Source organism: Actinia tenebrosa, unplaced genomic scaffold (genome assembly GCF_029948245.1).
Source record: "Actinia tenebrosa isolate PJP-AT-01 unplaced genomic scaffold, QUT_ActTen_1.0 PGA_scaffold6__47_contigs__length_16458017, whole genome shotgun sequence".
NCBI classification, from domain to species: Eukaryota; Metazoa; Cnidaria; class Anthozoa; order Actiniaria; family Actiniidae; genus Actinia; species Actinia tenebrosa.
The window spans coordinates 4,246,569-4,272,348 of NW_028292583.1; the positions used below are offsets into that span (position 1 = coordinate 4,246,569).

Genomic DNA, 25,780 nt, shown 5'->3' on the forward strand with positions numbered 1-25,780 from the left:
CTATATTATGGAATGACCTGCCACAGAATATAAGACTATGCCAATCTTTAGAATGCTTTAAGTCTAAATTGAAAACGCATCTGTTTAAATCGGTATATAGCGATTTTATTTAAGCCACGTCAAAAACTAGAGCACTTTTTGATTATTTATATATTTTTAGGAATTATTTAGGGATATTATTGCAATTTTATTAATATTTTATTAAGTAATTTTAAGGTACTTTAGCTCTTGATTTAATTTTTCTTTTTTAGGTCTAGTATTTTTTAGGATAATTTAGTTTTGAATTTATTGTAAAGCGCCACTGGACATTTATGGAAGAGGCGCTATATAAGAAATATTTATTATTATTATTATTATTATTATTAAAGACCATAAAGTAAAGGGAGTTACTTTTGTCTGGGCCAGGAAAGAGGTTGTATAGTTTGCTGAAAGCGGGCACTCCATAGATAACGAAAGATTTGACCTACACAACAATGTGATATCAGTTATATATACTAGAACTGTTAATCAGAGTTTATTTTGTCTTTAAGAAGATTGCTTGGTATTATCAGTAACCACAATCGTTATATACATACTGAAATCAATACACGTATCGCTCACAAGTTCACTCTAGTATGGCTGTTCAACCTCTTTTGAAAGATTATCCTATAATGAATAGATTTTCAAGACTAGCTAGTGCCTTGTTTTCCTATTCATTTCTTTTGTTCATTTCGGTTTCCTTTTTTAAGGATTAATATAATTTATTGTTTATGTCTATGGCATGCATAGTACTAGTCAGGAACTAGTGAATAAGACGTTTTTAGCCCGATTTAACCACACTGCCAGCCACTATGTGATACCAAATGTATGGCTGAAGAAACACCTACATGCATGCTAACCACGCCTGGCTTCATGTCTCTGAACCTTTATGGCAAGTAGACTTTACTTCATGACTAATAAGTAACTCGTGTTCAACAAATTTCAAAGAACTACAGTGATCACAGGGCAGTTCAAAAATGAATATTAAATGAACGTTGTATGTGCTTGCCAGCAATGATGATAGAATCGTGGGAAATGATGATAAAAAAACACGGTAGTTACATAGTCATGGCCGAACTCCTTCTTAACAAGGCACGGGATTTATACTAAATCAACAACAGTCGGTTTTATACTGTTTAAGTGACTCTTTACAAAATCCTTGCTTTTCTTGAACTATTCCTTCTGTATCATGAACAGAGCTTTCCAAACTCGAAAGAAAGAATGGTCAGTCGGTCGTGACATAGCCAAACCTATCTTTTGGGCCCGTAAATCCTGTATTGATAAAGTTTAAGGTGAAGGAATTAATCTATTACAAAGAGTACTAACAACTGACAAATCCTTTAACAAAGTAAACATTTTAAGAGATCGAGCTTGTAGAAAACTTATCACATTTGTACAACATACTGTCAAGAAAATCTGCCTTTACAACAACTAAATGTTCATGGTGGGATCCAACAATGACAAAGGTTTTTGGGAAGACTTGTTTTCTTAACTTCAATGGCGTCCATATTGAGGAGGGCGATATAATGAGCTCTGATTGAACCTAAATTAAAGTTGACCTTTTGGTGTATTTTTTAATTTCATATCATAAAGTTTTCCAAAGTTTGTTTGACATTTCTGTTCTTTGCTGTTGCCGCTTTTTCACGCCTCGTTTGGTTAACCGTTCTCTTGGGCAAGAAATAACCTATTTTTCACAACCAAGCGAGCTAAAAACACCTATTTTTATTTGTTTCAAACACCTAGAATCAAAAACATTTTGGCAACTCGGCTGAGTGAATTTTCTTATTTAAATTGTTCTGTCGTTTCTCTCGACATTTCAAAAGAATACATGAATAACTTCAGTGACTAACTTGATAGGTGTGTGTGTGTGTTGTTACCGCGTTCAAAGTCATCTTACATTCGTGTCAGATACGTTTCAGAGATAGACATACGAGAGTTCCTGTGATTTTCATTTTCTTTCTCGTGACTTCAAGAAAGTACTCGTTACTAAATTCTTTGCCAATGACGGCAGAACATAAACAGTAACGTTTCAAAAACTGACACCAGCTCGTCATTGAATTCTGTGTATTGAAATGTGATCCCAGATAATTAAAAAAATCTTTGTTAGCTTTTGGTCGAGGTTTAACAGTAATTAACGTACGACAGAGGAAGCCGGTCGGCGGCCACCAACCCTCGGCCCTAGGCAAGAATATAACATTGCTGGCTGTACGATAAACGTACAGTTGAAAGAATCGAACACTTCCATTGCAACTGACGCCCGCCATAGTGTTATACTTCAAGTAGAGCACGGTTTGAGCTGCGTAGACAAGTTATGAAGTGCTTTGAACGGCAAGCTAAAGCTTGGAGTAAACATTCGTTTTGTTGGGATGAAGTGCGCTTTGCAAATACTAAATATTAAAATGTATTTTTCAAGTGATGTTCTCGTGCAAGAAGCGTTTGTGATGTTGCCAATTTTGTAATAACGTTACCATCCATGTTTATTCATTTTTTTTCAAAAGCCGTTCCACGAAACGGAACTGGAAAGTATCCCATCACTACATAAGCGACGTAGGATAAGACACACATACATATACACCTTATTGTAGTACTAATAAAATGACAAAAATATTAATGAAATAAATCAGTCCAACGGCGCCACAACCTCGTAAATAAATGCCCCTTTTGTGGACGGTACAAGCGAGTTGAAAGAAACCTGTTTACTTTATAGGGCCCAAAAGACTAAATTAATCGATAGATGGTTAAGGTGTTCATGATATTTCTTTGCTTTTGTGTGCTAGATAAACAATAATAAATACTGTAATAAAAGAAAGGTAAGGCTAAATGGAGTGATTTTCCCGCTGAGAGACAACAGCGGCAAACTGAAGAGTCCGCAAATAGGCACTCTTTACATTCCTGTGTTCTCTTTGTTTGACAAGAGTACAATCTCGAGAAATTCTTGAAAATTTCAAGAGACCCCCGATGACACTCAGACAAAGCTAAGACTGCTTTAGACCTAGCAAGCCTGCAAATCAAGTTGCAGTTTGGTTAATTAAAGTACGATGGCTCTCTCCATCAAAGAGCATTAGGATGACAATAAACCACTTGAATGAAATTTAATCAACAGAGTTGTGTCAAGTTGTTTTGCCTGTTCCGAGTCGCGCAGCCACTTATTTGCAGATTATTAGCTATGCAATACCGTGCAGGAGCCACCGACACATGTCAAGCGGACACTATTTTCAGTCGTACTCGCGAGAACATAAAGAAATTCGACACCGAACGTCTATTTTTGTTGTTAATTATTCTGGTTTCAATGAGCGATATGCTTTGTCCTCTGGTCGAATCCCACGAAGTGTGTGCTTTTTCTATGACAAATGTAGATCGTGTTTATATATACCCGTGTATACGAGAACGTAAAATTCTATTGCAAAAAAATATTTGTCAAAGAAAAAACAAAGAAATCGGTATCGCTGCCTCCGATTGGCATTTACCGAACATTTTGCCAACAATCGAAAGCGTTAAAATGTAATTAATATAGATATGAGTTTATTTATAAAGACGGAGCGCTCTGATTGGCTGCTGGCAAAATGAATCGTAAGGGGTTAGTTTGTAAAGAAAATCAGTGACGCATATACTCACAAGAGCTAGATAGTCGTGTACAGGACACATGCCGGCTAAGGAGTCAGGACAGTCCCGTAACCCTTTTTACACTTTGTTGATTGAGGCTTAAGTTTTGCATTGGCCGGATTCACTCTGCTGTTGGAAGACATTAAAAGAATACACTTCGTAAGCTTTTCTTGATTACTGGGAAGATTTTCAGCTATGGTTGACTCGCCCGTTAACTCACCGGAGCAGGCCATCTTTGCGGACATCAATAACGATCATGATGCAAAGGCGGTCTCGGACAAGTCCATCGATTCTCCCGAAGGTACTGCTTCTTTACTATTTGGCAAAAAAAAGTAGATTATCGTCCAGGATTCTGGAAAGACGAGTTCTAATTAGTTCAGGATTTTTCTAGGATTAAGTGTTAATCTTGCTTGGCACAACAATATGTTTTTTAACTCTTTATAATTCTAAGTGCTAAAATGTTACACCGCTTGCAATCAACACTTTTTCGTGCTGGTCATGTAGGGTATTCCTACGGCTCCTCGCCGAGACTTAGACCTCATATCTATGTCATTTCCAAGCCTAACCAAAGGGTTAAGTGTTTTTGTTTTCACCTATAGAGAATAATAATGACTCAGAGGACATCAAGCAAAAGCGAAAACAGCGCAGACAACGGACTCACTTCACGTCCTATCAGCTACAGGAACTCGAAGCAATGTTTGCCAGAAATCGCTACCCGGACATGGCAATGCGAGAAGAAATTGCAATGTGGACGAATCTGACTGAAGCTCGTGTACGGGTAAGTACCACTCGACTTCAAGAAGGCATGTTTATCATATTTGTCCTAAATAATTCAAATTCAAAAAGGTAGAATGCTTAATGAGTACAAGAAGCCGTCCAGGCATGAATCTGGTACCAGTGACGAAATCTTTTAGTTAATAAAACAGCTGTTATTTGCCTGTTAGTTTATCCCCTCTTTTAGTTATCATTGGACAACGTTCTGCCTAATTCCAGCTGTCCTGTGTAAATCATTGAGACAGTTATCTTGATTCAAGTACACAAGATGTAAATGCAAAGGACGAGCCATTCTTGGGCTCTTAATTATTCAAACCTGCCATGAACGAGATAAAAGCGACCTAAACAGTAGCCCGCGTTACGCCAGCAAAACAATCTTTTTACCTAACATTTGTGCACACAAAGGTCTGTGGTCCCAGCAAATTGATCCGCATTGAAAAGAAATCACCGTACCGGTCTGATTTCTGTACCATGTTTGCTCATTTTAATGTCTTCTTCAAGATATATTTCCGTGCAATTACATTGTTTACTCCTGGATTCGTCGAGAATCACAAAACACCTGGTCGTTTGTAACAAACGTTTGGTAATATCGAAAAACGGTGGTTTAACATTGACTTTTTCTGCTCGTTCACTGCGGGAGATGGTCTTCTCGTAACCGCTAGCGAAGTAACTAAACTTTTAAGGCTTTTGTTTAAGCAGTTTTGTGTGAATATTCTTAGAAGCATTAGATGGGGTTTTAGTTAACACCTTTACAAATACTCCAAACCAAGTGGCTATGTATTGTTACGATTAAGGGGACAGGTGAAGTTATAAACTAACTTAAATGTAATCGACGGTTTCGCGGGTCTAAGAAAGTGACATGTAACTGAAAATCTTAACGAAAATATATTAATTGAAAAATGGAAATAAAACTTGGAAATGACTTTATTGTTAACTTGGCATGCTCAAAGTATTGTAGTTGAGGTGGTAAGCCAGCAAACTAACGAGTTTTATCTTTTTGTTTGCTTCAACTTTTCAAGACACTATGTACAATTACCACAGACATGTGCATCAAGGATTTTCGACAGAAATTGTTCAAAAGAATTTCAAATCTACCGTTCTAGCCTGAGGGCAAAACGCGCGTTGATTTACACCTTAGAGATGGGTTTAGGAAATATTGAGCGGGCACTTGAATAAACTGATTGTATCATAAAGAACGAGAGATATGAGTCTTAAAAGACCGTTTATTGTTTTGCCAAGGAATTAAACGTTATTTGAGAGAATTTCCTGAATAATAAAGTAATCTTCGTCACTCATTTAGTCGTACTTCGCTCTCAAGAGCCTCTCGAAGAGCTTATGTCTTTATCAAGTGGGTTTGAAAAAAATATGGCTCTGAATTGCATTTTACTGACTTTTACTTTCTTGTTTTCGTTGTCGTTTAGGTTTGGTTTAAAAATAGACGAGCCAAATGGAGAAAAAAGGAGAAGAACAATCCTTCAATTCTTGGCCAAGACAAGGCCATGTTTCAAATTTGAATGGCTTTTTCGATAGTGGTGGGCCTGTTCGCTTTGAAACTGCTGCCGAAAACACGGCTTCCATGTACTCGAATTACACCTCCAACTATTGGAAGCAGAGTTCGCCAAGTCTTGGGCCATATGGCACTCTTACTCAGTCTGGTAACTCAATTGGATACAATTCTTATTCGTCTTCTTGTCCAGTTCCACCTCCAATTTCTGGATCACTCAGTTCCTTTGCAACACCAATTTCGATCCGATAGTCCTGTGTATGCCCCAAGCGCAGGTACTGTAGCAACCGTGCCCTGTGGCTACCCTCAGAGCTACGCCGGCTATCAAGAGCAGAACTTATATCTGAAAACAAAGCCATCGAGTATGAATCACCACCCTAACTACCCCCAACCTACACCGTATGGTTCATACCCATATGGAGTCGCAGAAATACCCATTTAAGGATGGCATGAAGTTCAGTGCAATAAAACTGATTGCTTCCAGGACAGACACACTGGAGCAATAAAATAAGACGGTAATCAACGAATTGCCAAGTTTTGGCATGAATTAAGTAGTTATGTAGTGTATTGCTGTAAAACAGACTTTTTTTTTCTTGAAAATGGAAAATGGGGTTATAAACCTAAACTTTCGACAACTATAGAGTCATTGTTTTCTGTTTTCAAATTGTATAAATTTAGTATTGGTGCAAAAGGCGTCTAAAAAGTATACAGTCGAGAAAAACAAAACTAAAGGATTTTTTAAATATCAGCGATACAATTCAGTCTGGTATTTTCAGTAGTTTTAGTTAACAGCCGGTTGTTACATTTTTATCACAAAAAAGCTAAAAAATGTAAAGGTAAAATCGTAAATTTTAGTTTGTTTCTGCTAACACCGGTAACAAAATGGCGATGATTCAATTCTTTATAAGTTGGACGTTTTGTTACAAGGTGATACGGTGTTTGCCTGACTCGGTCTCTTCTGTATATTTACCAAAGTTAATTCTAGTAAAGCTGTTTTCTTATTGAACTAAGAAGACCTTGATACCCAAGCAAGTGTGTGCTAATAATGGTTTTGTTCAAGAACCGTGTTCGCTTCATAGTTAATCCCAAATAGTATTGAAGTTGTTATTGAAAGTAATACCCCAGAGCTCTAAAAGTAACATTCGACTACTGAAACGTGGAAACGAAAGAGCTTAAACGTAAAAAGGAAAAACATGGGCCAAAATGTATGATACATACTTTAAAAAAAACAACTTGCAAACTCAATACGCTTTTCAAGCTTATTCACTTTTTTTTCTTCATCGATAATTTCAAGTCTTGTAATTTTTGAATTCTTAGTCGATCATTTTTATTTTTCTTTAATTTTGTTTAGTTTTAAGTTTTAATCAATAAAATGACTCCGCACGAATAAGATTTTGTCTACATTTGAACTGTCGTTTTCTTATAAATTTTCAATGCAATTTGATGCCAGACTGGCTATACAACAGTGATCAACCTTGAATAGCTACCGCGAAGGCATATTGTTTTGAAAGTAATTACCGTTGACAACAACACCAAATTCCCTGCCAAATTCCATTCAAAATTTTGTAGGTTTTATAGATTTATCCCAGAAAAAGAATGGTGTATTTAAGCTGGTACATTGCTATTGAAATAAATGATGTAGTTTATCAAGTAGATGTTGGGTTTGATGTTACGTGCAAGTTGTAGAACAAACCTAGGAGGTTCTTTTGTGGCCAACATGAAATGACTCCATTGTGTCAGGCTTTTGAACATCGGAAAAGAACCGGACCACGAACTTGTTCTTTCACGAGGAAAGAAGAACAAATGTAAAGAGACTTTAAGAAGGGATCAAATTCCTCTTTCAGATGTTGTAAGAGATCCTTAAGCAGGAAAGAAGGGGGAAAGAAAAGACTTTTCGAGCAGGTTAGACGAAAAATAAGAATTTCTGTGGCGAATTAATTTCTATTGCTGGTAGACTACATTGTGCAATTTTCAACACCTCACTAACTAACAACAAAACGACTCCTTTTTACGACTTGGTGATCTCAATCATTTAAAATTTCTACTTGTTATGCAATTATGGTGAAGGAACACTTCTATTGTTCACACTGCTGGGCCATTAGTAAAAGTCAAAAAAAATCCACCTCTAAATTTGACAAAAAAATATTCCTACGTACATAAGTGTTTGTGTTTGAAGACTAAACTAGTCTAGTTGTGTTTAATAACCATTAACTAATAAAGTATTTAGTTTGAATTTTAGCTTAAAGATTCAATGCCCTTAGGCAGTGAATATTACCAGACAGCTCAAGCGGAGAGTTACTTTTTCTCCTTTGTGACGACGTCAGGTACCTTTTAATTACTAATGGCCTATTCTTTGCATCTAAATGAGCGTTCGCAGCGAGAAACTTGCTAAAGATACCACATAAAAGAAATTCTAGCGCTTCCTTACGTTTTACTAAAACATCCGGCAACTGATAAAAAAGAATATAAGTGGGTATTGAGTAAATGAATTGGGTTTTACTTTCACTGTATACAGCTTAGCTTGTACTGTACTATACTTGCTGTATCCTTTCTTCATAAACGAACTACGAACAAATAATAATAGAATAATAATTATAGTTATAGGTTGGCTGAAATTTTAGTAAATTTGTTGTCTATTTTTTTATTATTTAATTCTGCAATTAGTTTTCTTTTTTTCTGGACATTTTACTGCCATATCAGTTTCTGCCTATGCAAAGGCAGGAAAAATCATTTTTAGTAACGATCATTGATAAATATCCTACAATTAATGGTTTGAAAAAAATTCAACATATTTTAAGACATTTTAGTTAAAGACCACACATTTCTCGTTTTTTTTTTCGGATTCTTTTACCAACCATTTTTTACGCACTCTACTTGAAACATCTCAATCTAGATAACCACATCGTCTCAAATCCGTATCGCTAATGCATTTGCAAAACCGTTTCCCTCCGAATCTCGATCGTTATCAGTATACATTTGACGAGTTTTAGTGCTCTCTTGAGATACCACGATAAACTTAATTTAGAAAGTTATCCTCGTACGGCTATCTGAAGCAGGGTTCTTCAGTAGCAGACGTGGCGAGTAAGTCAGTCGCCCGTCCACATGGTATGCCTTTAGACACAACATCGGATTTAAAATCATTAATTCGATTTATTGTGGAGACAATTGAAAAAGAGGATAAATTTGTTCAATTCTCTGTACTTAAACAAATAGTCTTAATCTCAGGTCTGATAAATACACCGAACAGACAGACAATGAAGTGAAATTTTAGCGGAAATAAACAGTCAAACAGGAAAAACTCGCCTGAATATTTTTAACGCTTTATTTTTCATTATAAAACGGACAAATCTATTTTTCTAGTGTTTTTGAATAAAAATTATTAAGTTTCGCTGATGCTATCCAAAAAGAAAATATAGGTTTAAATACGTTTCTGGATTTAAATAATTTTTAACACTTTTTGGTCCACATTTTTATTTTTGTTGTCAAGTCCATCCGTTAGTCCTTAGATGGAGTTGTCGAATAACTCGAGTTATACGGTTGAGCTTCATTAACATCAATACTTTATCCAAATCATTGCACTGCTAATGGATTTAACTTCAAGTCTATAAAAATAACAAATAAAACGAGCAAACAAGTTTATGAAAATTATTATATAATAAATAATTTAAGCTATATAATCTTCTGGGTCGAATGTTATTCACCATGGGCTTAGCTTAGTGTGGTATGAGCGAGGGAAGCGAGGCGCTATTTGTAGAAGATTTCATGTTTAAGGCACGTTTGTTGGCCGTTTCGAGAAGAAATTTCTAAACTACTCTATGTTGGTACTATTTGTAGAAGATTTTATGTTCAAGGCACAATCGTTGGTTGTTTATGAAGAAATTTCTACACTAGCAGGGTTAGTTTTCGTAAACACATTTTTCACACGTCTTGGCAAATAGTCCTATTTAGTTGTACTGTCTGTCTGTCTGTCTTTTGGTAGGATATTTTTTGAGTAGCAGCTGTTGAAATGGTAGTTTTGAAGAACACTTGACTAGCAGTGGTGTCCTCTTATTGTTTTTATTTCTTAGATCGATTTGGCTAAGAAAGAGAAATGCTGCGGGTTATTGTGCCTTACTTTAGTCGTGAAATAAGTATTTAAATATCAATTTATGAGGGGTGTGTGTTGTGGGTAATTCAGAAGAAACAGGCTTATCAATTGGTTCATGTTTTGTTTGTAACGTACAGTGACAGTTTGGGCGTTCTCTCTCTCTCTCTCTCTCTCTCTTTCATTCATTCATTCATTCTTTCTCTCTCTCTCTCTCTGTAATCCATCCATTCTTTCTTTCTTTCTTTTCTTTACAGTTTCCTTCCTTCCTTCCATTCTTTCTGTCGTCGTAGTTGGGAAGAAACCGCTATATCGTCCTGTACCCCAGAATATGCTGGACTCTCATCAACATATGAATTGAATTACGCTTATTTCTACCCTGTCCTTCTGTTCTGATTTCCAAGTCACTTTCCTTCCCAAAATCGTCATGCTTCAAACTTCCAATTCGATCATTCGAAGAAAGATTAGAACCTAGATTGACAGCGATTTACGCTTCATATTCTGCAAAGTCAATTCATACTTTCTTGTGACGTGATACAGATTTAAACTATAGCTTTCTTAAGTTAAATAAATGATAATGAATAAGTATTTTTCCTTTAGTTTATTCGCCGGTTTTTGCAAATATTCAGTACGTATCATTTGTGTGAATATCAGCCCTCTCTAAAGGGTTTAGGGTTAGGTTCTCGTATGTCGTTGGGTAAGTCGTCAAGCACCAATGAAAAAGTCAAACTAAAAACACATGAAAAAATAGTTGAAGAAAGGCAGTTTGACAAGAGATAGACATTGAAAATAAGACAGATGAGATTTCACAATCGTCTTGTCACTACACGGAGTAAAAAGAACAAACACTTCCTCCAAGAAAGGAAGGAAGGACATCCTAACACTCTCATAAAAATATTTTCTTAAAACAACTAACCGGACCATTTTCACAAGTACTTATCAAACAAACTTGCCAATATCTATCAATAGTGTTTACTCAAATACTCAAGAATGCTAACTTTTTATATCGTAGCTTTGATTTCATTGAGGATTGACAACTGATGTTGCAAAATGTCAAGATGTCTTACATCGGTCATATATGTACGATACTTTTAATATAAAATGTCAACAATGAGCTCATTTGAAAAGTAAACTAGTTATTTAATGTAGATATTTCATAAAAGGTAGCACATTAATTTTGTTTTAGGAATTCGTAAAAAGAATTATCATAAATAATTTTGACAAAAACACATATATTTGAAGAGCGAATTTCGATCCAAATCTATAGAAACTATTTGTTTTTCTTATGATTGTTTTCGGGGATTTTAAAGTATCTAGAGATTAAAGCACTTATGGATAACTAAAATGTTCTTATTCGGTGTCTGAGAGTGATTAGCTAGATGAATATCATGTAATTCAACAAAGTATAACATTGGTTTGGGGTGAGATTATTTTATGGAATCGAGACGCTGTGGTCAGTCGTGCTTTCAAATATATACCACTTTGAAGAATCATTGCTCACAACTGTGGAATCACCATACTTCATAGCCAGTGGCTAACAAACCTTTGGCCCTCATTTCATGGTTGAAGTGGAGTAAGAAGTTGATTTTGCAGAATTGGGGGAACAAAAATTAAATCTGTTCTTAATGCTGGGAGTAACTTGAAAGTTGAGATTAACAAAGTAATTTGTCATTTTTCGTTTTTCGTTTCATTCATTTGTTAGTTTTCGGTTTTACTCAATTCAATACATACAAACAAAATCATTAAACTTTAATGTTTATTTTCCTATTTCAATAGCTTAGTTAATCTACTCAATTCGTTATTTCGCTTTTTTTCGATCTTTTTTTTTCAAAATGAAAAGGAAAAAAAAGCATAATTTCATCAATTTAAAAAATATATAGTTCCATCGATTTTAGTCTGTGCTCGTAAAACGCTTTCGTACAAAAAAGGACTTCATTTTGTAAATCTTTTCTTATTAACAGCTGAATTGGCACAATAATGAGTGAAATTTTCGATGCCACACACAAAGGAAGAAAGAATATAAGCCGATACTTCGGTTCCATCCGATTGTATCTCACGCTAAAGTTTACCTTTCCAAGGGTGCTGCTTCCTTACATTTCTTCCGTTTTATGGACGAAACTTTTTTTGTGTTAGCTTGGTTAATTCTTTTCTTTTCTTTTCCGGATTCAAAGACTCAAAATCCGTGTGAATAACAAAGCTAAAATATATAAAAATAACAATAAAGTTGGCTTCAAAACAATTTTTGGGATCACATATTCAGTTGCTGGAAATTTCACGGTTTGAGAGTTGAACGCCAAATATCAAAGTGTCTTTAAAAATACTATAAGGCTAATCAAACAAAAGCATAAAACACATAATTTGATTCTCGTTACGAAGGAGTCAAGGGAGCTTGATGTATTCAGATTGGAACGCTGTAATTAGGTTACGGTCGGCTCGTGCTAATTTCCTAACGCTTTGTCAGTTCTATTGACATTTGATCACAGAATCCTTCGAGAGAAATCCTTAAGTTATGAGGTACTTATATATACTGTAATAATTTTATCTTGGGAGTATTTACTTTGAGATTTTTTGCGTGTCATCTTTCAAATATTGGGATACAATGAATGGATATTGAGGTTGGCTTCTACGTGGGCAAAACATCGTTATTCGCCTATTCGGATGCTAATTCGCAAGCTATTGTGATATATGGTCAATAGTGATCGTGGCTTGAGAAAGAATATTATGCGTTCAAGTAATTATAATTAAGTGTATAATCAATTCTACGCATGAGTAGATCGTCGGAAGGGATGTTATGGGATTGGGAAAAAAACTGTGGTAAATAGGTAATTGGATGGATGGAATGGTATGGAATGGGAGGAGACAAAATGGGTGGATGCCTAAATGGACTGAATATATGAATGGATAGATTGGATGTCATGGGAAAGAAAAAATGGCATAGGTGAATGGGTAGATAGTGAATGGGATGGATGGATAAATTGACGGATGGGAAGGATGGATGGACGGACGGGTGGGTGGGTGGGTGGGACGGATGAATAGATGGATGGATGATGGAGGGACGGAAGGGTGGGTGGGTGGGTGGAACAAATGGATGGATAGATAGATAAAAGGATGGATGGACGAATGGATGGATGGGATGAATGGATAAGTAGATGGTGAATGGTAAATGATTAGATGGCATTGCATAGTCTGTCAAAATCGAGATTTTCAATAAGGTATTGCATCCGAGTATGAATGCTTTACACTACAAGTAAGTATGTCTATTACTTAGAAAATATTAGTAATCTTTTCTCGAAAAGTATGGTTCAACAAACAAAGTATTGGCTTGTGACTGATGTCTCCAGACTGAGAGATTATCTAAGAGATATTATCCAAGCTAGTTTATGGGTAATAAAGTGATAATTACTGTCCGTGACTCCATAAGACACGACCAAATGTCTTCGCTATCCGCCTATTTCACTGGATATTTTATGATGAACATTGATTGGATTCTAATAATTCGAAACATTGAAATTCGAGGGGATTAATTGAAAATTACGACTGTTCGAAAATTAATTCATGTGCTTGCTTGCTAATTATTATCTGTCATTAGTGAACCCACCTTTGGGCAGATGAGTAAGACTATACCAAATAATCTACTGTGAAAGTATATTTGTAGAGATGCAATTGAATCGATTGAAGACCTTGCGATTATCAGCGGTCGGAGAAAGATTACAAATTGTTTACTGAGCCGGCAATTTATGAAGAAAAAAAAAGTTCAAAAAATTCTCGGCCCGCCATGTAATGAACTTGTTAAGTGATATTATTGGTGGTGTCCATTGGCTGGGGAAGCAAATACGTGGTGTCTTTGGCCTGTCAACGATTACCGTGTTTATTAATCATCTGCAGGTACTTGGCACTGAAGATAAACAACTTGTAAATGCAATTGAATACGTTTTACGACAAACATATTACCTATCCTGTCCAGGTAGACAGCACTGGTATCTGTGCTACCATAATTACCAGGAAATGCCTTTTAAATTCGACGTCCCAAAAGGAACGTACATTGAACCCCCAACACGGTCAAATATAACAAAGAGTTAAAATAGCTCTCGTCTGTCACTTTATGATATTGCACGTGTTTAGCACCGCCTAGTTCAAGTAGTACAGCTTGTAACATCACCACCATTTTCCAGACTTTGGTTTACTATTCAAGCTATTTATAGGAGTTCCAGGAATGATGTCTTACCTGACTGACTGTAATGCAACAGATGTGTAAGTGGCTATGAATCGTGACATCGTTAGACTTTCTTGGATTTGCAGTTGCTAACACTAAAAGACTTTAATCAGATTAATATTTCTAAGTATATTATATCAAGGTAGTTCAACTTGTGGCTGCACTTTCTAATTGTCATAGAAACAGCAGGATTCAAGAAATTAAACTTCAAGAAAATTTTTTATCGGTCTGTTTTCGGGTTTTCATCTGTAGGAATTATAAGGAAAAAGTCTTCAAAGAAACTTCAAGAACGAAATTTTTTATCGATATGTTTGGCCTTTCATCTGTAGAAATTACGAGATATATTGTCTTTTAAATCCACCCACGTTTATCTTCCCTTACGATTCCAGGACGATCTTTTCACAAACAATAAAAAGTACCTCAGTTTAGAAAAATGTTTTTTTTTTTTTGTCGAATCATCATTCAATTATCATTCATTCATTTTCAGAGGGTTGATGACTGTAGGTATCTTTAAAGAGCGCCTATATAATTCAAAATAAGGAGGAATATGGAATATGGTTATACATTATTCACACCGTTTCTGGATCTCACCCAATTTCTTCTGACAAAATTATAACTCCTAATTTTTTATAGTAATTTTGAAGAATAAATTATTTTAGCAGTACTAAATTTATTTTGCACTAAGTAGTACAACCTATTGCAGTGCTGAAAAAAATCTTTAATTATATTGCAGTCAGATTCCATCAATATAAATAATGTAACTATAATTCAGTACTGACAATTCAATAATAATCAGTAATAATAAAAAAGAAAGTACAAATTCATAATAGCTACATTGTATTGCAGTGTCTATTATTTTCAATTGTACCATGAGCGCTATTTAATGCTTTTTATGTAGTACTTTATCATGAATAGAGTGTTTCGCCCCTAACTTGTAGTCTTTCAGGCTATGCCATAACACTTGAGTTTTCCAAGTGTATGGAACCCCTTTTCCTCACGCGGGTTTCCTGTGTCACCAAACCGCAGTTGGGAGACTGGGAGAGTTGATCTGTCATTAAGCAAACCGCTGTCCTCCCGCCACTTGCCATCGTTTGCGTCACAATTACATCCGAACCCTCCCTGACACGTGTCTGTTATTCCGCATGCGCACTTCCAGGTTCCCGGGGACGAGCCTCCCCAGTAGTCCATCTTTTGTCCATCACGTGAGACCCACCACCCATAAGACAAGCCGTGCCACAGGAGGACCGAGTTAAGGCATTCGTACTTGATGAACTGTTCACAGTTTGCTGATGCTTTGATGATAGAGTTGATCTGCTGTTCGGAGGCGCTTGTGTAGTTGATGTTTCGAACATAGCTACCTGTGGTCAAAGAAACAAACTCTTTAAAAGCATCTTTGTTCTGCGCGTTTCAGTCTTAACTTTTTCTTAGGAGCACAGAACAAAGCGAGGATGATGACCAAGAGAAAGAACTGACCTAGAGCAGATTCAAATTGGTTGGTGTGAGACCTTTGGGAAGCGCGTACCTCTATTAAGCAAACTTCAGGGAAGGTTTGACTATGTCCATTTAATAGACGTATCACTGTTTCAAATTATTCCTGCCATCCAACATGGCTGCCAAGAAACTCCTCTATTTTTGCTGACTAGACATTAGACAGGCCTACCCCTTACTCGCCATACTTCCAAGACAGGAGAATACCCTGGAGTTGAAAGTGTGACTATTACTTACCAGGATAGGGAAATCCTTCAACCAGAGTTCTCATCTCACTATCATGACCAATCACAGTAACTCCAGCACCTTTCCTGTACTCCATGTCACAGTAAACCTTCAATCCTTCTACACCGCCAGGAACATCAGTGTTAATGAAGTAATCACCGTTCCTGGTCGCACCTGTCATTTTCCATTCACTACATGATCTCACATAGACATCAAGTACAAGAGTTGAGTTGATAGAAGCAAGTGGGTTACTAGCAATGCAAATATACTCTCCAGCATCGGTCTTTGATGATACGTTTAACACTAGAGTTCCATTGGGGAGTACTTGGTGTTTGTTTATTAACCGCCCATCATTTCTTGTCCAGGAAATCTTTGCTACCATCTTCCCACTATGCCCTTGACAATCGATGCTAACAGTCTGGCTAACATGGGCCTTGGTGCGCGCGGGTGGTAGTAAGGTAAATCTTATGTTCTCTACCACAAGGAACTCTGCTTTCGCTTGTACTTGGTTGACGATGTTTTTCGCAATGCATGTGTAGATTCCACTGTCTTGGCTAACAGCCTTGACAAAAGTTATTCTATCTGAATTGGTATCAAGTTTTTCACCACGGTCGGTTTGATTGCCTTTGTACCAACTTATCACCGGCTGCGGGAAGCCTTGTGCCTTGCAATAGATCTCTGCTATAGATCCCTCTTTCACTACACGGTTCTTTGGTCTTTGCACAAACTCTACAGGCACTTGATAATTGAAACAAGTTTCGTGATTAAAAGGAATATTTTTAGACAGTACATCATCCAGTAACATAAACAGAAAACATAGCAGCAAATAGGAAAACTACTGAGCTTTTGTCAGTAAACTGTAAAATGTGATGTCCTACTATGACATCACACTCATTAGCATACTGGAAGTATAAACCTTGATATCTCCAAGATGCACCACTCAAATCATATAAAAATATTTCACCATTCGACTATTCACTTCATGTAGAATCAATGCTGAAAATATTGAGTTAGGGGTCATAGGCACTTTAACTTATATGGCCGATCAAACCAGGAAGGTGGAGGGATCTGATCAAACGTACGTTAACAACAAAAAAGCAAGTAGTTTTCTAAATAGGAAACTACCAATTTTGAGGATAATTGAATCAATGCAAAATATGAAGATTAAAAAAAAAAAAAAAAGCTAAAAAAGAACGAATTTTTTTATAGGATACGGTGGGATACGAACCCAAATCCTACCGACAAAAATTCAAAAAATCGATTCTACTTTGCCATACCCCCGAGACATCCGCAGAGCTGAGGCGTCGTATGGACTTCGGACCTGACGGCGATTAAATCCTTCTGCCCTTGGGTGTACGAATTACGCAAGAAAATGTTCTAGCCGAAGCATCAGGGGAGAGACCAGCCGGCCCCCAGACCATATCGGCTAATCCCTTGCATCTCTGCCACGCACGGAATCGGTTGAAAGTTTAATGTTAAAAAGTCTAGTCTATTCGGTGCATTGTTTTCACGGCTATTGTTGTGCTGATTCACCAATAACCGTGGTCCAGTGGAAAAAACGTAGGTTCTCAAGACACTGAGTCAAGCCCGGCTGAGGAGGGTTAGTACCTGGATGGGTGACCTGAATCTTATACCTACTCAAGCTTTTGCGTCTTTTTTTTTTTTTTTTTTTTTCGTTTTAGATTTGAATATAATAATAATGATAATAATGATAATGATAATAATAATAATAATAATAATAATAATAATAACTTTATAATAGAATAGTTATCAAACTTTACTGTTTTTGCTCGCAATTAAGTCCGCAATTAATCGATTCTTGTTATCCAAATGCCCAGTCTCCTCGCGGCAAATTAGTAACTAGTCTCCCATGTCAATTGTAGCTTAGAGGGAAGAGAGTAACTGGTAATGATTTACGGAATAAATATTTCTCGCATACTTACAAATTATGTTAAACGACACAAACTCCTTTGCTTCTCCTAAGATATTATTCGCTAAGCATGTGTAGATCCCTTCGTCGCCTTTACGCACGCTCCTTATGACGAGAGATCCATTGCTATATATCTCGTGGTTGCCAGATGGCAAGGCGCCAGACATTCTGTACCACGTAACTATGGGCGTCGGGAGACCTTCAGCTGTACAAGAAAAGGTGACAGTCTTGCCTAAGTGAACAGTCTTGGCTTTAGGTGGGATTGTGATCGAGGGCGCTGCTACGGATACTCCTGCTTCTCCTGCGAAATAACGTGATACAAGATTTTGACATTTTATACCGCAATCACGTGCAATTGTAGTGGTGTTAGTGGTGGTAACAGTGATGCTAACAGTGGTAGTGGTGATGGTAGTAGTAGTGGTGGGGATACTAGCAGTGGTACTAGTGGTAGTGGTAGTTGTAGTGGCGGTGGTAATAGCAATGGTGGTTATAGCAGTGGTAGTGGTGGTGATACTAGCAGTGATTGCAGTGGATAGCGGTGATGGTAACAGTGGTGGTGGTGATAGCAGTGGTAGTGATGGTGATAACAGTGGTAGCGGTGATGGTGACAGTGGTGGTGGTGATAGCAATAGTAGTGGTGGTGGTAGCAGTAGTGTTGGTGTTGGTGATGCTAGGGAGTGGTGATGGTAGTGGTAGTAGTAGTGGTGGTGATGGTAGCAGTCGTAGTGATGAAGATAGCAGTCGTACGCGTAGTGGTGGTGGTGATAGGAGGGAGTGGTGATGGTAGCAATAGTAGTGTTGGTGGTGGTAGCAGTAGTGTTGGTGTCGGCAATAGGGTGGTAGTGGTGATGATAGTGGTAGCAGTAGTGGTGGTAGTGGTTTACTGGTATTTGTAGTGGTAATAGTATGAATATATACCTTTTTGACCTTTTTCTGAAGGCGGTCCCTTAACTCCCTTTTTTCCTCTTGGTCCCCTTTCTCCCTTCGATCCTTTTTGTCCCGGAGGGCCTGGTTCTCCCTTGGCTCCAACGATTACCAACTTTTCATTTTGTACGCTGTAGATTTTGTGCAAATTATTCATAAAAATATGAACCTGTCTTTTGATTTCTTTGTCGATATTTTGACGCATTTCTTCGTCAGTTGGGAAATCAATATCACCTTGCGTTGCCTGTCGTTTTGTCTTTAGAGCTGAATGTGAAAAAAAAACCCATTTACATTAAAACATTGCTTTGTTTCAGTCATAAAATACTCTGTCTTCCCTTCATAAATGACCGTGGGATCTTAGTTATTACCGCCTAATTGACTTTGTAACTTTGCTTATAATTTTGAAGATCAGGCACTGGGCCTCAAGGTAAGTATAGTATCCAATCTAGATGATAAGGTTAAGAAACCAAATCGAAACAAATGCCATTGATATAGATGTATGACAAGAAATTCTCCTGCCTATTTTAACTGATCATCTTCAGAGATCATTTTCGGAGACTTCAGAGCGTCTAACAAATTTTAACTAGAAGTCAGGTCTTTTATGGAGAAAAAATGACATTAACTGTAGAATATAACTGATTAATTGTACCAGTGATTGCATTATCATCACCACAAACATACCATGATGATAACTCTTCAACTTTAAACTCTCCAAACAGACTGCGTAATCCTGGGACTTCTTGTCTAGTATCCCAATCGTTTCAGCCAAACTAGAATACCTGTACTCATTCTTAATAAACGTGATTGAACTCAATGTCAGCGCAAGAATCGAAATTACGATAGTCAATGTGTTGTGAAGTTTATCGCGTCGTTGGAGAGTCTTTGGAGTCTCCATCGTTGTTGTTCTTCCCAAATAAAAAATAAATCGATTGAGTCACCCACAGAGAAGAAACTTGATTCCAGTCCAACGTTAGGTATCATTCTTGACCTCATGTTACTGTTCCATGCTGTTTTGTGGGTTGTTTAATTCTCTTTTTTCACGTACCATGCTGAGATCAGTTGTCTTCCGGTGGCTGATTCCGTGGAGTACGTGGAGTACTTGATATGCGTAGACATTCAACTCAATTAAGGAGCACCGGAAGTGTCAAAAAATCAGCTTTAGTTTATCAAGTTTTACTTTGACTTCTACTTTAGTGGCTTTATGGATGGCTAATGTACCTGTGTCTCTTGGCTATGATTGAAGGAAATAGACCTCTTTACCTTGGGCGTAATGTTTTCCCATTTTAGACCACGTGTTATTCTCTTGAGAATAAGATTCTTCGTTTGAGTTGTATCCATATTCATTTGTCTTCTCATGCGCAACCGTTAAACAAAGAAATGATACTCTAGGAAATGACACGTGGACGGAAATGGCAAAATTACGCCCAAGGTAAAGAGGTCTATTTGACATTTATTACAGCTTTTTATTTGTTTGTACGTTTGCTTTTTGTCTTATTTGTTTCGTTATCAGACATCCGAAGCAATGCCTTCCAAGGAAAGAAGTACGCAGTAACTCCACTCACGTGTGTGACGAGAATGACGCGATTAAACACGACCACAGAGAGGCCGCTGCACATTTAAACGGTATATCACGCGCAAACCAACTGTACTGAGGAAATCAAACCTTTGCGTTCAATTATTATTATTTGGATTGAACACACCCAGGTCCAAGAGTGGCATCTTGAGCACAACATTGCTTCAGCAGCTGAAATCTAATTTCGCATCGGAAAATGTATCGCTCTAGACTGCGCAACGAATAAACATATTAAAAAAACTCTATTACTCATGCGCAGTATAGTACAAGTACATCCCACACGTGTTAATGGCTCAGAAGTGATTAGGTCGTTTTGAGGAGAATTTTGTTGTTATTTGTGAATACGTTGCACATGTTCTGTAGTTTTGGTAATCCAGAGCTGACATGGACTATATTATCTTATCCCTGTTATGGTGTTTTAAACTTCAGTGAAAAGAAAAGAGGCAATACCATTTTTAAAAAAAGCTTGCGCTAGTTTCTTAAAAAGAAGAAATAGTAAAACATATTGTGCTGAATCGTATTGTACAATTAATCCGTTAAGAGTTTTAAAGACAAATTGAGTAGTTTTCGTATGACTGTGAAAAGCGCACCGCACAAACACCGTAAGGGATACGCCAGGACAATGCCATTACTCTCCATCCAATGAAATGCCTGACACACGGCGCGGACACGGTCACGGCTATGCCAGACCAATCACATTGCGTAGGAAAAAAAAATCCCCAATCAAAATTCTAGAAAACATAACGGTCGTGGCACGGCACGCATACAGCACCGACGTTTTCACAGTAACACGAAAATTGCTTTATGCATTAGTACTTTGTCATAGGCTTGTGTGTAACGTAATACTAAAGAAATTCTACATGTAAACTATTAAAGTGATACCAGTATTTGTTCACCTTGTAATAATTGATAATAAAAGTATGAGTTAAAACACGTAATGGGCAGTTGATGTGTATTATACCAATTGTACTGCGATCAATCATTTAGGCTGATGAAAAATTTACTTGTTCTTGTCCTGAACATTGTATGATAACCATCTTGATTCCAGGGCGAATAGGATTGAATGTACGAGGCATAATGAAATTTCACGCATCCCACATGGAAAGGCCTTGAATAGGTTTTGTTATGCGCCGCATTCTAATTCCCAAGAGACTCAATATATTTTTCAAATTTATTTCATATTTCTTACGGCCGCATTTTCCATCTGTTCGAGCAAGAAAGGAAACTTGTACAAAGATTGTACATCCCACATGGACCACGGTGTTGGTATTACCTAGGTAGTTGCATTTTTATGAGATGGGGATGTAGGATGGGGATGAGGAGGATGCTATATGAGTTTTCACCCACTTTTCCAAGGATCTTCCAATGTTGAGATCCTTCCTTGCTGGATACCCAGATTTATGGGTCTTCCATAATATCTTCCCGTACAGAATAGTACGATAAAGGGCTAAAATAAAGATACTTGCTCGAAGAGAAGTCTTGATAAATTGTACATTTGTTAACAAATTGTACATCCCACATGGACAGTTGTGTTCAAAAGATAGAGAAGGAAGGCACCTGCATGGGAAGGAGGAGGGGGTAAATGGAGGACGAAATTATGAAAAGAAACTTAGAGTGTCTCTATAATTGACACTTGTTATAAAGTGTAAGATTCTTAATTAGTCTTTAAGGGTCGGATCAAAAGTACCCCCTTTAAAGAATAAAATAATAAAATTGTTTTGGTATTAAAAAAAATAAATAAAAAACAAATGAAAAAAATGTTAGGGTTAGGGTTAGAGTAATAGTGTTAGGGTTAACCCTAACCCTAACACTATTACTCTAACCCTAACCCTAACATTTTTTTCATTTGTTTTTTATTTATTTTTTTTAATACCAAAACAATTTTATTATTTTATTCTTTAAAGGGGGTACTTTTGATCCGACCCTTAAAGACTAATTAAGAATCTTACACTTTATAACAAGTGTCAATTATAGAGACACTCTAAGTTTCTTTTCATAATTTCGTCCTCCATTTACCCCCTCCTCCTTCCCATGCAGGTGCCTTCCTTCTCTATCTTTTGAACACAACTGTCCATGTGGGATGTACAATTTGTTAACAAATGTACAATTTATCAAGACTTCTCTTCGAGCAAGTATCTTTATTTTAGCCCTTTATCGTACTATTCTGTACGGGAAGATATTATGGAAGACCCATAAATCTGGGTATCCAGCAAGGAAGGATCTCAACATTGGAAGATCCTTGGAAAAGTGGGTGAAAACTCATATAGCATCCTCCTCATCCCCATCCTACATCCCCATCTCATAAAAATGCAACTACCTAGGTAATACCAACACCGTGGTCCATGTGGGATGTACAATCTTTGTACAAGTTTCCTTTCTTGCTCGAACAGATGGAAAATGCGGCCGTAAGAAATACGCAATAAATTTGAAAAATACATCGAATCCCTTGGGAATTAGCATGCGGCGCATAACATAATCTATTCAAGGCCCTTCCATGTGGGATGCGTGAATTTTTGAATAGTTGTAGGTTTGTATCAACTACCTAGATTCTGTATGAGGCGCGCACTGCTGTTACTTTTAATTTTGTCAATTCCTACTTATTATCCTATCAGGTTGCTTCAATTTCGTTGTCCTTCTTTTCTACCTGCTTACGTTTTTTCAACAGCGCTCCATGTTAAAGCACACAGTGTACATAGTCTTTTTGTTTTGGCCATCTCACCAGTGATTGACCCAGGAAGTGCAATGGGTCAACATGGTGGTCATCAGCTAGGAGGGGTCCTACTAGGACGCCGACCGCACGCCGGGGTTATGAGCCCCGCCCTCCTCCACACCAGAAGACAAGAAAAACAAAGAAACATTATTTAAGACTTTATTTGTACTTTTTGAGAAAAAAAAAATCACCAAAACCTATTTTATGATTAAAGAGTTGGACAATTATGCCATTACTCACTCTTCAATCATTAAACATGGTTCCCCTAATTACAATTATAACCCCTTCAAATGAGAATTATCTGAACCATATTGTCAGAAAAGTACAATTTCTGATCCCTATAACAAATCTGACATTTGTCTGACCCTTGATCAACCCTTGTGCATGCGCAGCTCGCATTTTAGTAACATCTAGAAATCACAGCCAGAGACAAGTGTTATTGTGTCATTCATCAGTTCATTGGAGGTTCTTCATATTCATTTGTAAATTTTCTGTTATAAAATATATTGATAATAAAGCCTACCTTGAACAATTTGGACCTTGCGTTTAAATGTAACCATCAATGGCATATGTTTTTAGCCAGGCATCATCATCCCAACCAACGATCCCGGGGTCAGATCTATAGTTAATTGATAATCACTATTTGAAAAAGGTGTGTTCAATACATTTCCATTTTAGGGGTATTCTCAGGTGTGCGCCCCACTCCTTTGCAGCACAAACAATAACCCAATAGGCAGTCCAGCCAAATAGCAAAACTACTAAATCTACACAAGTATGTACTCTACTTGGCAAGATGTTTCCTTCATCCATGAAACCAGTCTGCCAAACAAGGTAGGGCAAGTAACATTTGACTTAACAAACAAACAAAAAAAAAAGGGGGGGGGGGGGAGAAGAACAAGGAAAAAAAACAAAAAGAAACAAAGAAAAGAAAGAAAGAGAAAAAGAAAGAAAAGAAAGAAAGACAAAAAGAAAGAAAAGAAAGTGAGAAAAGAAAGAAAGAGAAAAAGAAAGAAAAGAAAGAAAGAGAAACAGAAAGAAAATAAAAAGAAAGGGAAGAAAAGAAAGAAAGAAAAGAAAGGTGACAGACAGAAGTGCTTAAGGAGTGAAATTTTTTTTCAATTATACCTATTTAGTGATTCATTGAATAAATAGAGTCACTAAGTCACTAAACCTGTTCAATGGATATTAGACTAATACACAAGTTAAATGCCTTCACCATAATATCCCTTAGTAATCTTGAACTGCAGCACATTCTTCACCATCAATCGAAGATTCATAAAAAATAAATTGAGTAAAAATATTAAAAATGAAAAGAGAAAAGTATGAATTAATAAATTAAGTGCACACACTTAGGTAGAGTTAGGAGAGAAGGCATTTAACCCATGAAAATAAAAAAATAATAGTCAATGTGTAATAGTCAAATAGACACAAAAGAAAACAATGGAATTATTAGGGTCTACTAATGTGTATTAGTCTAATATCTATTGCACAAGTTGAATGCCTTCCCTCTATGTAAGAAATTGATTCATTGCATACAAAACTATAGTAAAACATATAAATTAAAGCATAAAATCTTTAAATAAATAAAGGCAAAAAAAAAAAAAAAAAAAATTACAACAAAACTTTTTATAGAAACTTAATAATAGTATCTGTACTGTCAAAACCAGATTCATTAAAAAAGGCAAAGAATTAATCGAAAAATTTTAATACTCTATTTAAAAGAAAAAAGAAAAATAATGAACAAAAAAAAATTGTAAAAAATTAGCAGAATCAAAAACGTAAAAAAAGTGAAAAGAATAAATATCTAAAAAATATATCTTGAAATGTCTTTTTAGACTCGTTGATATCCAAAATTTATAAATATATCATTATAAATTTGCAGTTCCAGAAATTATCTATAACATCCCCACCCACCCCCCAAGGGATCGGGGAGTCAGAAAAAAGAATGTAACTAAACTACAAAACTGTGAAAAAAGTAGTAAACACACAGAACTAAGACTTCCTCTTACAAGTTCATGTGTCATCATCATTCAATAAAAAGGCTTCTTTCTCAAACAGTAAGAAACCAAGGCCTATCTTATGTCAGACATAGTTTTGTTTTATCTATTCGTTTGGTTTTATATCATTCCTGCATACCTGCAGGAGCAATTGAGCAACCATGGAGAAACACCAAGGAGTTGAATATTTAAGTCCCTTACTCCCAGAAGGAACATATTTTTCTACTTCCATCTGACGAATCAGAATTACTCTCACAAACCCTCACTCTCTATCATCTATCCCAGTGTTTTTGGTTGTCAGACCCCAGGGTGTGAATGACATCTAAATAGACTCTTTCCACCAACATGCATGCAATGTGTGCAAATTGATTCCTACTGAAACAGATGATCACAACACCATGGAAAGATTTCAAGGAGTTGAATCTTTAAGGTGATGACTTTTAAGAGGACCTTGTAAATTTTTGGATCAATGCCCTTTTTGTGGTTAAAAAGCCAAAACCTTGTATAATCCAATCAGAATCCCTTTCTAAAAAAAATACTTAACTAAAATTTCATTGACATTTGACATCTAAAAAACAATTGTAAAAAATTAGCCTCTGGAAAATGTTTTACAAACTCCGACTAATTAAGTTTTTTTATAATAATTATCATGGAAAATTACTTGGCGAAATTCTTATTTTTGACTTAAATAGCTTCAAAAGTTCTAGAAGTGTAGCTAAAATCTACCACTTAAAAAA

The 25,780-nt window shown here is 36.5% G+C and overlaps 2 protein-coding genes across 2 annotated transcripts; one reads left to right on the top strand and one right to left on the bottom strand.

Moving 5' to 3' along the window:
• The first annotated feature begins 3,573 nt into the window (after window positions 1-3,573).
• On the top strand, window positions 3,574-7,549 carry LOC116290622 (pituitary homeobox 3). Its single transcript, XM_031697695.2, is given in 5 exon segments — window positions 3,574-3,922; window positions 4,221-4,399; window positions 5,817-5,892; window positions 5,895-6,142; window positions 6,144-7,549. Coding segments are annotated over 5 exon segments (807 nt in total). The 5' UTR covers window positions 3,574-3,816; the 3' UTR covers window positions 6,342-7,549.
• A 7,344-nt stretch (window positions 7,550-14,893) lies between these two features.
• On the bottom strand, window positions 14,894-19,836 carry LOC116290654 (putative oxidoreductase PXDNL). The gene is made up of 5 exons (XM_031697738.2): window positions 19,445-19,836; window positions 18,758-19,027; window positions 17,853-18,140; window positions 15,922-16,647; window positions 14,894-15,554 (listed from the first exon to the last, which is right to left on the bottom strand). Exons 1-5 carry the CDS (start codon window positions 19,656-19,658, stop codon window positions 15,139-15,141), a joined length of 1,914 nt encoding a protein of 637 aa, XP_031553598.1. The 5' UTR covers window positions 19,659-19,836; the 3' UTR covers window positions 14,894-15,138.
• Between the last annotated feature and the right edge of the window lie 5,944 nt (window positions 19,837-25,780).

Coding starts and splice junctions, on each gene's coding strand:
- LOC116290654 (XM_031697738.2), bottom strand. CDS start 19,658: ATGGAGACTCCAAAGACTCTCCAACGACGCGATAAACTTCACAACACA. Junction 19,028..19,444: donor GTTGAAGAGTTATCATCATG/GTATGTTTGTGG, acceptor TTTCACATTCAG/CTCTAAAGACAAAACGACAG. Junction 16,648..17,852: donor TGTGTCGTTTAACATAATTT/GTAAGTATGCGA, acceptor TCAATTATCAAG/TGCCTGTAGAGTTTGTGCAA.